The sequence below is a fragment of the Triturus cristatus genome, chromosome 7, assembly GCF_964204655.1.
Source record: "Triturus cristatus chromosome 7, aTriCri1.1, whole genome shotgun sequence".
In the NCBI taxonomy this organism is placed as follows: Eukaryota; Metazoa; Chordata; class Amphibia; order Caudata; family Salamandridae; genus Triturus; species Triturus cristatus.
In genome coordinates, this window is record NC_140590.1 from 1,429,376,406 (window position 1) to 1,429,388,866 (window position 12,461).

Consider the following 12,461-nt stretch of genomic DNA (forward strand, 5'->3'; position numbering starts at 1 on the left):
CATTGGGCACCCTTGTATGGGCTCTTTACCTGAGAACTTTTGTTCCTTGCCGAATGATGAAGTGGGGGTGTGTGGCCTGTGGTGTGTAGATACCATGAAGCGAGTAAGTGAGTTAAAATAGGTAGGATAATCCAAATTTTTTTTTTTTTTTATATAAAATTGTTTTTGGGAAAGCTGACCAATTCCTTGCAATGCAAGGTGCCACAGCATTTTCTTGGAAAACATGTCTTCACATTTACCTTTAACAAGCATTTGTAATGCAATAGGTCTCGCATTTACGAGCGTTTAAGCTATTGGCATTGTAAATGACTATGCCTTTTATTTATATTTAAAAAACCAAAATATAAATTAAAGGAATTGTCATTTACCATGACAATAGCTCCAAATCGTGTAAATGCGAGACCAATTGCATTGCAAATGCTTGTTTAAACATGTGGTTGATTGTAATTCTTTAAGGGGCTTTGGCAATGTGTCTACAAGGAAGATGCTTTTGAGTCATGAACATTAGTGTTTGGTTTGGTGGTGAGCTGGGTATTTCCTCCTTGCAGGTGCATTGGCCATTTAGAAGCCTGGTTCATGGATCAACTCAATGACTGCAGTGAAGGGAGAGTTGATGCAGAGCTGTCTTGGTGTAATGTTGAGCCTGTTGTCATCATAGAATCTAAGGGCACTTGTACATACAGTTGAGCTGTAAATTCTGTGTAGGTCCCTACTGAGAGCCATTCTTTAACTTGTCTTTGTCGATAAACACAAACCTTTTTCAGGTGAAAAGGGGGCTGAGCTTGAAACATGCCTTTGATATCCAATTTTGAATAAATGTAAAGAAAATTCTTCAAGCTGTTGGTGTAGTTGCTGGATGGATATTTTACGTTAATATGACTGATTACAGACTTTTTACCACCTCTAATAGATCTTTTTAGGGCAAGTATTAGTCCTATTATAGGGCATTAATAGTTACATTTTTTTTTTTACCTTAAACACCTTTCACCCTATGCTTCATCCGCATTTAAAGCCCTCGTTTTCTAGAGCTTGGCCCTATTTTAGGACTCATAAGCATAAAGATGTGCGTTCCCAGCAGATCTTAATCTTTGTGCTTTGGTTTAGTCCGAAACAGATGTGAAAAATAAGTCTCGATGAAAGGTGTGTGCATGGTTAGAGTAAGATATATTATTACGTATTGCACATTGGATGGATGGTTCGTCGTGGTTTTTTTGTTTTTTAAAATGTGGTTCATTTGCAATGCTGTTTTGTAAGCATGTCATACATAATGTGTAAGCTGAGCAAAGCTGATATTATAGACTGATTACAATTGATCTACTTCCTTCTTTGTTTTTCCACAGGGAAACGTTTGCAAGAATGGATTTCCGTGATTTCATGCTTCTTTTTACTTTTATTCAACTTTTGCAATCTTCTACTGCATTCAAGTCTGGAGCATACGGTGATGATTATAGTTGGAATACGTAAGGCCAATTTTATGTACATTTTATGTAACAGCGAGTGCAATATACATATGTCTCTGTGGGGGTTTGCTCTCTCAACGCATCAATTTGATGTTGCTTGCATAGGAACATAAATGCAGCTTAGTGAGCCATTTATTGAGTATAATACCCAGTTTTACAAAGCTTTCTGAATGTCTGTTTCTGTGATGCCTACTCCATTTTAAAGGACTACTTGCAGAAAAAGGTAACTCGAATAAGAGGCCCTGTTGCGGATGCGAAGTTAATGATTGATTTTTGTATAACCGTGTATACACTGTATATTTATTTTTAATGGCAAGCTAATGGAGGCATGAAAAAATGGCATAGCACTAACTGTGTGGAGTGTTTAATCGGGCTTGCCTTTTTGCAACGAGGCATTTCCTCATGGTAAGGAAGACTAGAATTCCTTGGTAAGCCTGATTGTCATCTTAATAGATTTCTCGTTAGCAAATCAAGAATGAGTGGTTTGTTAACTACATTTATTGATTGCGGTCATAACCATGCACTTTATTCAGATTTCTGATGTATAAAAGGCTTCTAAGGCTCATTTCAGAATGTTAAGTTCCGAACCATATAGAAATGTCTTGGCCTCAATACACTGTATGGTGTATTCGTCTTGTATGGTGTATTCGTCTTGTATGGTTTGATGGTACTTAACACAATAAAATACGCGTGGGCCATTAAAATGCAAGGTGTGCATATTCAGGCACACAATGCTATCTTTTTTTTTTTTTAAACGCACTTTATTGAGTTTTTATGCAAACATCCACGAAATCACACACACAATTCAGCAGCATAATCTCCGAGAAGTAATCGACAACCCCCCAATGCACAATGCTATCATGATGCTATTTTTCTTTATTATGCCTAAAAAAAAGTACAAACTGAGTGGAACAAGAAATTTTGTGTAGAAGTCTAAATTGACATAAGACGCCTAAAATACAACACTGGACAGTAGTGGTCTTCTATACCATAGAAACCTGATGAAGTAACTTACCATATCCTTTTAATAGAGATTGAGGTTAGCTAGAGCGTTTTCCCACTGTGCCCCAAACAAAAAGAAAAGCAAAGACCAAAATGTTAGAATTAAATTTTTTTAAATCCGTTTATCCTCTGATAAATCATCTAATGCTTATGCGGTGAAAATACCAGTGCAATACAATACGTTATATTGTAAAACTACAGATGCAAACGTAATTGTTTCCTGGTACACACTGGATACTCTGTGTGTTTTAAAGTGTGATCTAAGTAGCATGGCTGACTCACTTCGATGAAATCTACAAATGCGGTTTCGACATTTGTGCCGCAATGATGTTTGGACATTTGTGTCACTATACGTTCATCGGACTGTATTGCAGCAAAAATCTGAGGACGTGAAAGTGTGTTTAGTTGCTAATTAACTATTTAGAGTGCGTTTTTTTGTGTGCTGAACTTGGGGGCGTGAGTCAATACTTGATCCTAGATCTTACTTCCTCCTGAACATGATTTTAACTCGGTAGATGTACTTTTTTAACCCCTGCTTTATTGGACTCGAACTAAGGGTTCTGAAGGCAATGGTCCGGTCGAAATAATGGAACTCTAGCTGTGGCAGTCAAAGTAATGGGGTGTGCACCAAAAGCACCTTGAACTTCAGTTTGCATAAAAAATGATGGTGGAGTGCACATGCACCTTATTTAGCATCGGTTCTTTGTAAAGCTTTATCTCGAATACCCAGGCATAGGGACCCAATCAGGCAAGTTAACAGCATCCTCCTTTGTGGTCCTTATAAACAAACAAATGCATATGTTGTTTAAATATGCCATAACAGTGAAAATAAATATGGCCAAAAGTTTTCTGCATTCCTCGATCCGCGGAGTGCAGAAAACTCCGCTTAGCGTAGTGTAGCAGAGTTTTTCCCCGTTTGCAGAGGGTAAGTTCGCGAGCTGCCGCTCGGGTAGAATTTCTTCCAGAGCGACAGGAAGACCAGTGCAAATGTATTTTTTTGTAACTTCGCGGAGTTCCGCATAGCAAAACTCCGCAAACAACGCCCAGGCCTGCTAATAACACACTATTTTGGAGCATGTTTACTAATAAACTCATATTCATTACCACTGCACAATGGTGAAATGCTACGTTATTGGCGCAGTACAGTGTAACACACATGAAAAAACACTTATTGTTTTACTGAATGCATGCAATAGTAACATGACAGAAGTAAAAAATGATCAGTGTAACTTTTCTCTCAGTACATATATTTAACCCGTTGTGATTCTTATTAAATGTCTTTAATTCACACTCAAACCCGCATGGGATAAAACATATATACAGATGCACAGTGAGTAATGTACTATTTGTTAAAATTTCTAAAGCAGAAGTGTCATCATGACCTATTCAAGGATTCACCTCTTGTGAATCACCCCCCCATATAATATCAGCGATACAGAGCATATTACACTGTGCTCCTCTACATATGTTGCACATGTATACAATTTAGAGAAAATTCCAGTTCGTTCCTTTGTATAAATATAATTATTACTGTACTGAAAGGATTAATGTAGAATTTTACAAATGTCCATGTAAACATCAGTATAAGGAGGAAGTTGATCTACAGATGTTGATAAGTAATCAATCTTAGAAAGTTGGGCTGAGAAGCACAGCCTTATGTTACAGAACAACCCACAGACTTGTATAGAGTAGTATTTTTAATGAATGGGATCTTGCATGACGAGGAAGCTTAAAGACAAATGAACAGAAAATTCAGCACAGACCAACTGAAGTTGAGAATAGAAGCCTCATGGATCTTTAAATAATATCAAGCTCATGTCGTCCATTGGTTTCTCTCCAGCGGTCTCCCTCATGCTTTCTCTCGTATCCTCCTTGTCTTCCACAATGCAGTCTCTCATGCTTTTCCTTTAGTGCACCCCTTTTTTGTCAGGTCTTCCCCACAGATACCTTTTGCTATGTTGGCCAAATAACTATTATGGACAGTACCAATGCATACAGTGGACTTTGGGTCCGTATATTGCTTACAATTAGTTGTTTTTCTCTAAAGTAGTATTTGCTTGCTTCGTATTTGGTGATTGTATCTTCCTTTTTTTGTCCCTGTTCTGGAGCACAGCTTCATTGCCATCCTTTGTATTGCATGACTTGGATCCTTCCACTGCTCAAATTCATGGAACAACTGTTTTCTTTTGCACCTATAGGAGATGGGAGTACATGTTTTCTTGCGCACCCCCATGTGCTGCTTCCCTCTTTACATCCCCACCCATATTCTCCATGTTGACTCCCAATTCTTCCCCACCACCCTCCTAGAGCATTGTTGGTTTCCCTGCCCCTTCTGCTCTCCTCTGCTTTTTATTTTTTTATTTTATTTTTTTACATGCCACCTGTCTCCTTCCTTACTCCTTGTTCCTCATTTCTCGCCACTTGGTGGTGCTTACTTTATACTACACTGTTGCTCCTTCACTGCTCTTAAAACTGGTCTAAATTGATAGAAAAGACAACTGGATATGCAACATTAAGACCTATTGCTGCATGAATGTTGCTATACATTTCCCATTGAGCTGTCAAAAGTTTCTAACTGAATACAATCATGTTTGCCACATTATTAAAACATTAGTATCCCAGATGATCAGTCTGAAATTAAACTGGTTGATTTATGCATTCCAGAAAACGAAGAATCTGGTGTGGTGATCAGATATATGCTCCTCCTTACGTATCCGGCATCGGAACACTCCTCGAATAATTCAGTCATTGACTAGCTGACTAGTGAGCTCTGCGGTTTGCTTTCATAGCTGCTAGTCACTAGTCTGCCAAGAAAAGAACAATTCATTTTATTTTGCTTGTTATCAACGCACAAGGAATGTTTTCTCTATAATTTGGCCTTGTGTCCAGTTTAATGGAGCACCAGATTTCAGTTTACCTGTACCTGCTTGATTGTTTCTACCAGGCTCCTAGCAACCTGAAACATTTGCTAAAAGCTTTTCACCGAGTTACTGATTTACTAATCCTTTAACAAGCTGCTATGGTCTTGTTTACTTACCAGACTGCACACATATAGGAAAGATTAACTGGCTGCAGTATGATGTCTTATGGATGCTGTATATAGCCAAAAGCTTTCTCAGAATATTGCTTTTGCACATTTACATGAAGCGGAACGACAGTGTGGCAAATTTGAAATCTCAAAAAATAATGATTCTAGACTTAAACCAGTTGGCAGTGACAGGTGCCGTTTTTTCTGGATTCAGTTGTTTCAGTTCGAGCAGATAAACCAGATTCCTTGGCCCCACTGCAATTTATTTTTGGAGTGGTTTCATCTCGGTTACATGTGAGTTATAGGATGTGTATGCTGTGGTTTATTCTAACCCCCATCTTGTGTAGGTTGCAAGATCACAATCCCAAGCCAACTAACTAGATCTGACCTAATATTAAAATCATGTGTTGAAAGCAATGGGCTTTAACAAATCTGTTATTACACTGCTAAAACCTGTAAGCAGGTATTTTGTTTAACAGAATTTCGCAGATTACAGTTGGGTGTTGATGAGCCCTCTGACAAACCATGGGCATTTAAGATTTGCACTCTCTAAATCTATCTTTGTTAGACCCTCTTAGTAGAAAGTGTTTTGCCTTGCCAATCATAATTTTGTATGCTTTTGTAATTTTATGGCTAGTATGCCAGATGGTGCTTTGTGTTAAAGCTTAAGCTCAATACAGGAGGTCTGAGTAGGTTACGGTGACGAGCCATCTGTCAATGCTACAGGCCTGATCTGATTATTATGAAAAAGTTGAAACCAAGGTAGAAAGCCTGACTTATTTAACATATACATGATTCATGAAAGTCACTTGGGCTTTAAGGATGTATTCTCTACAGTGGTCAAACTTGCATGCAGGTGTTTTGTTATAGAGAATCTTATAGATTACCATAGTGACAAAGAGTTTGTTGTTGGTTACCACTAGTGACAAACCTTAGAGGTAGAAGATTTGCATTGTGAGAACTCTTGTTATGCCGCTTTAGGAAGGGTTGTAGATTTTTCCAATTTGCAATTTTGTAAGTATAATTTTACGATTGATACGGATAGTTGCCTCTTAAAAAAGGTTATGCAAAATACAGTTGGCCTGAATTGGTTCTAGTGATAAACTAGTAACAATGGCTATGGGTATGATTTGGTTCTTTGCAAAAAAGTCTGGTCTTACATGGATGCTTACTGATCACAGCCAATGTTTTCGGTATAGGTTCCACTTCTGGTTTTCCTCTCAGATAAACCCTGGGGGCAGTAGATTTGCCATTTGATAATCCCTGTTAACCAGCTGAAGGCGTTAAATGCTGCTTGAATAATTAAGCACGCAGAAACAGAATCCGCCTTCTTCTTTGATCTGAACAACGTTGATGATGTGAAGATTGTGGTAAATAGTTTAGGGGTTAGCCAGCCTGCCAAGGGCTCCCAGTCGGAAGAGACCAAGAGAAACGGCTAAATCTGTGGCGGCTATATATGTGTTTGTGTGTGTGTGTTTGTATATATGTGTGTGTGTGTATATGTATATGTATGTATATATATATTCACTGAAAAAACCATAGGTTTCACACATGTTATAGTTAGCGGAAATTTTACTGATAAAAAACCAATGAAATTCCCCCGTTATAGTTAGTGCAGGCAACTATAACTCACGCGACCGCAATCCTCTGCTGATGCTAATACTGTATTTAGACACTTATTTGCCCATGTCTTCTTCCATACATTTTTAGCTATACATATATTACAAATATTTTTTTTTCATAAAGACACATATGTCATCAGCAGAAGATTGCGGTCGCGTGAGTTATAGTTGCCTGCACTAACTATAACGGGGGAATTTCATTGGTTTTTTATCAGTAAAATTTCCGCTAACTATAACATGTGTGAAACCTATGGTTTTTTCAGTGAATTTGCAAGGCTTTTTAAATGCTAATTCCTAACTATAACGTGTGTGAAACCTATGGTTTTTTCAGTGAATTTGTACGGTTTTTTAAATGCTAAGTTACTTTACGCCATTCGTGGCGTGCGCGCCCACTTAACGCAGTTCGTTCCGTGCGCGCACGGTGCGCTTTGCGCACCGTGCGCGCACAGTGAGCACGCGGTGCGCTTTGCGCACCGCGCGCCCACTTTACGCAGTTAGTGCCGTGCACGCACGGTGGGCACGCGGTGCGCTACGCGCACCGCGTGCCCACGTTACGCTAGATGGGCCATGTACGCACGATGCGCTTCGCGCACCGTGCGCACATGGAGGACATATTATGCGCTTCCTTGTGATAGGTAATCTGTTGAAATTTTTTGGGGAAATGCTGTGAACAAATAAGCCATGCACAAATGGTGGCCTTCAGCCACCATTTGCACACGGGGTGGAGAGAGTGTGAATTTTTTTTTTTTAATTTTTTACCGTACGCGTACGGTAAGCGTACGGTAAGCGTAATCGGCGAAATTTTCGAAAAATTACCGTTTTTTGCCTTGGGGGATCTTTGAAGACTCAACTAACATGGTTATGTGCATGGGCGCTGTCTAAACAGCCCCTTTATATGTTTTTGGCATTTGTTTATCAGCTCCCCCCTCAGAGTGCGAGAGAGAAAATGGCGGCCGCCGCTTCCTGGTTTCGATCGATTCGAATGTTTACTAAGATCTAAGGGCCAATCAGAATCGCGCTCGCGCACGCCACCGTACGCGTACGGTAAGCGTACCGTAAGCTCACCGTAAGCTGGCTCAGATATATATATTGATATAAAGGCTATTTTCTCAGAATCTACTGAACAGATTTACACCAAACCTACAAAAGGCACTTCCTTGACCTGAGGACTACCTCTCTGCCAAATTTCTAGTAATTCTGTTCAGCCGTTCGGGCTGTAGCCCTGTCTAAAGGTCCTATGGAAAAATGCATGGGAAAAACGCGTTTTGGGACCCCCCTTTTATCTCAGCCCCCGCTTGACGAATCCCCCCGAGACTTTCAGGGTAGGAGCGGAGCGTAGCGCCCCACCTATTTTGAAAAATTTGCGAGGATTCGTCGACCGGCGCCAAAGTTATTCAAAATAGAATGTTGAGGTTTTCCTATGGAAACGTGGTCCTAACTATAACTACCTACTGGCGACCGCCAGTAGGTAATATATATTCACTGAAAAAACCATAGGTTTCACACACGTTATAGTTGGGAATTAGCATTTAAAAAACCTTGCAAATTCACTTAAAAAACCATAGGTTTCACACATGTTATAGTTAGGTGGATATTTCACTTGTAAAAAACCAATGAAATTCCCCCGTTATAGTTAGTTCAGATAACTATAACTCGCGCGCCCGCAATCCACTGCTCATGACGTCACATATTACATCACTCATGACATGGTCAGTGGCATCACTCATGACATCGCTGATGACATCATCCTTGTGATAGAGTGGCGGTCGCGCGAGTTATAGTTATCTGAACTAACTATAACGGGGGAATTTCATTGGTTTTTTACGAGTGAAATATCCACCTAACTATAACATCTGTGAAACCTATGGTTTTTTAAGTGAATTTACAAGGTTTTTTAAATGCGAATTCCTAACTATAACGTGTGTGAAACCTATGGTTTTTTCAGTTAATTTGTACGGTTTTTTAAATGCTAATTTATTTATGTATTTTTTTTAAATATTTTTTTTTGGGTTTTTCACCGTGCGCGCACGGTGCGCGCACCCCCGCGTTTAAAAAAATAAATAAAATTTTCTGCCTTCGGGGTCCTTCAGGGACCCCCTGACAAAGGCTAGGGGGTCAGGAACTCTCTACCCTGCCCCCTTTTCACGTTCGCCACCTTCCTTTTTCACTCTCGCACTGAAAACAAACAAAATGGCGGCCGACACTTCCTGATTCGAACGTTGACTAACATGTAACCACCAATCAGAATTACGCTCGCGCACGTTAGGGTGCTCGCACGGTGCTCGCATGGTGCGCGCACCCTGCGCGCGTATAGATATTGATATGCTTTTAAATGCTATTTTCTCATGAAATACTGAACAGATTTACACCAGACCTGCAAAAGGCACTTCCTTGACCTTATGGCTACCTCTCTGCCAAATTTCAAGTAATTCTGTTCAGCCGTTCGGGCTGTAGCTGTGTCTAAAGGTCCTATGGAAAAATGCATGGGGAAAACTCGTTTTGGGACCCCCCTTTTTTCTCGGCCCCCGATTGACGAATCGCCCCAAGACTTTCAGGGTAGGAGCTGAACGGAGCGCCCCATTAGTTTTGAAAATTTCGCGAGGATTCGTCAACCGGCGCCAAAGTTATTCAAAATAGAATTTTGAGATTTCCTATGGAAACACGGTCCTAACTATAACTATCTACTGGCGACCGCCAGTAGATATATATATATATATATATATCTATCTTACTGGTGGTCGCCAATAGGTAGTAAAGCTATGTTCTAGTTGGAACCATGCTTTCATAGGAAATGCGTTTTTTGGCTTGCCTATATCTTTGGCATCTTCCGACGACTCTTCAGAAAAACTTTCCCAAAAAACAGTGCCCCACTGATTCTAGTTGTGCATGGAATGTTTTAGGCCGATCCGTCAAGCGGGGGCTGAGAAGAAGGGAAGGAAGTCAAAAGAAGTATTTTTCCCATATTAATTCCCATAGGGATTTTGAACACGGCTACAGCCCGAACTGCTTCACGTAATTGTACCAAATTTGGCAGAAAGCTAGCGCCTGGTCCAGAAAGAGAGCTTTTTAGGTCTCGCCTGGCTATCACGTAAGCGATCGCTCAGCGAGACTTAGGGGCTTCCGAAAATGCTCCCAAATGCTTCCCTGGCGGATCAGGTGGCGGTTACGCGCACAACCACGCACATTCCATTTGCCACCAGCTACTTACTGCGCGTGTGCCGCCTCACGCATTCAGAGAGATTTAGTAAGGGGCACAAGACCTTAGGAATGCGGTTTATGGCCAGTGCATGTGAGGCATTCAAGCGCGAAGCTGGCATCTGGCATCGGACTTGAAAGCAGCAGACTGCTTTCGCCAGAACTTTCGTTATAACTCACACCCCATATGCTCATTCCCTCCCACTCTTCCTTTGATGTCCGCTTTTCTTGTTGTTTACAAACCACGCCGCACACTGCTGCACGCCGCACACTGCTGCACGCCGCACACTGCTGCACGCCTCACACTGTTGCACGCCTCACACTGTTGCACGCCTCACACTGTTGCACGCCGCACCCTGCTGCACGCCGCACAATGCTACACGAAACACACTGCTGCACGCCGTACACTGCTGCACGCCGTACACTGCTGCACGCCGTACACTGCTGCACGCCGTACACTGCTGCACGCCACGCACTGCTGCACGCCACGCACTGCTGCACGCCTCACACTGCTGCACGCCTCACACTGCTGCACACCGCACACTGCTGCACACTGCTGCATTACTCACTGCTGCATGCTGCATGACACTGCTGCACGCAGCACACTGCTGCATGCCTCAAACTGCTACACGAAACACTGCTGCACGCCTCACACTGCTGCACGCCGCACACTGCTGCACGCCACACACTGCTGCACACTGCTGCATTACTCACTGCTGCACGCCGGACACTGCTGCACGCCGCACACTGCTGCACGCCGCACACTGCTGCACGCCGCACACTGCTGCACGCCGCACACTGCTGCACGCCGCACACTGCTGCACTACACACTGCTGCACTACACACTGCTGCACTACAAACTGCTGCACGTCTCACGCTGCTGCACGCCGCATGCTGCTGCACGCCGCACACTGCTGCACGCCGCACACTGCTGCATGCCACACACTGCTGCACGCCACACACTGCTGCACACTGCTGCATTACTCACTGCTGCATGCTGCAGGACACTGCTGCACGCCGCACACTGCTGCACGCCACACAGTGCTGCATGCCTCAAACTGCTACACGAAACACTGCTGCACGCCGCACACTGCTGCACGCCGCACACTGCTGCACGCCACACACTGCCGCACACTGCCGCACGCCGCACACCGCCGCACACTGCCGCACACTGCGGCACGCCGCACACTGCTGCACGCCGCACACTGCTGCACGCCGCACACTGCTGCACGCCGCACACTGCTGCACGCCACACACTGCTGCACACTGCTGCATTACTCACTGCTGCACGCCGCACACTGCTGCACGCCGCACACTGCTGCACGCCAAGGTGCTGCATTCCTCACACTGCTGCACTACACACTGCTGCATTACACACTGCTGCACGCCTCACGCTGCTGCACGCCGTCGCACGCTGCTGCACGCCGTCGCACGCCGCTCACTGCTGCACGCCGCTCACTGCTGCACGCCGCTCACTGCTGCACGCCGCTCACTGCTGCACGCCGCTCACTGCTGCACACCGCACACTGCTGCACTCCACACACTGCTTATATGCGAGTTTATGCTACTGACATTGTAAATGACAATGCCTTTTGTTTGTTTTAAAACCAAAACATAAATAAAAGGCATTGTAATTTTACAATGCCAATAGCTCAAACTCGTATAAATGCGAGACCTATTGCATTGCAAATGCTTGTTATTTGGTGTAAATCGGGTCAGTAGTTTTAGAATTATTGAAAGAAATCCACATATGTACATCTAGGGGCACAGACCTTTCGAGACCCCTACTTGGACCTAGGTGACCTCACGCTCCTGGAGCAGTGCTGTAATTGGCTGACTGCAACCTGTGTGGAAAGTGCAACCGCCATTTTATGAAGTGATCCCTTGGGATGGGAAAACAGGGATGTTTTAGATAGGTTCATATTTCATTAGTAGAAAACCATAGAAAATAAACAGGTAACTATAACTTATGTACTTGCAATGCATTGCTTATGACCTCACTTACTGCATCACTCATGACGTGGCCAGTAACTATAACTCTCAACATTGCGATGCATTGCGAATCTCCTCCTATATTACATTACTCATGACATGGTCTTTTACCTCACTGATAACATGACTGCAACATCTAAAATTATGTCATTTATGATAACT

At 42.8% G+C, this 12,461-nt stretch overlaps 1 protein-coding gene across 1 annotated transcript in view; it reads left to right on the plus strand.

Annotated features, from left to right (window-relative positions):
• PEDS1 (plasmanylethanolamine desaturase 1) overlaps positions 1-12,461 on the plus strand; it is a 180,123-nt gene that overhangs the window by 44,795 nt on the left and 122,867 nt on the right. The window contains exon 2 of the mRNA XM_085619152.1: positions 1,341-1,460. Within this exon, the coding sequence (XP_085475278.1) occupies positions 1,341-1,460 (120 nt within the window). The remainder of the gene's footprint in view (positions 1-1,340; positions 1,461-12,461) is intronic.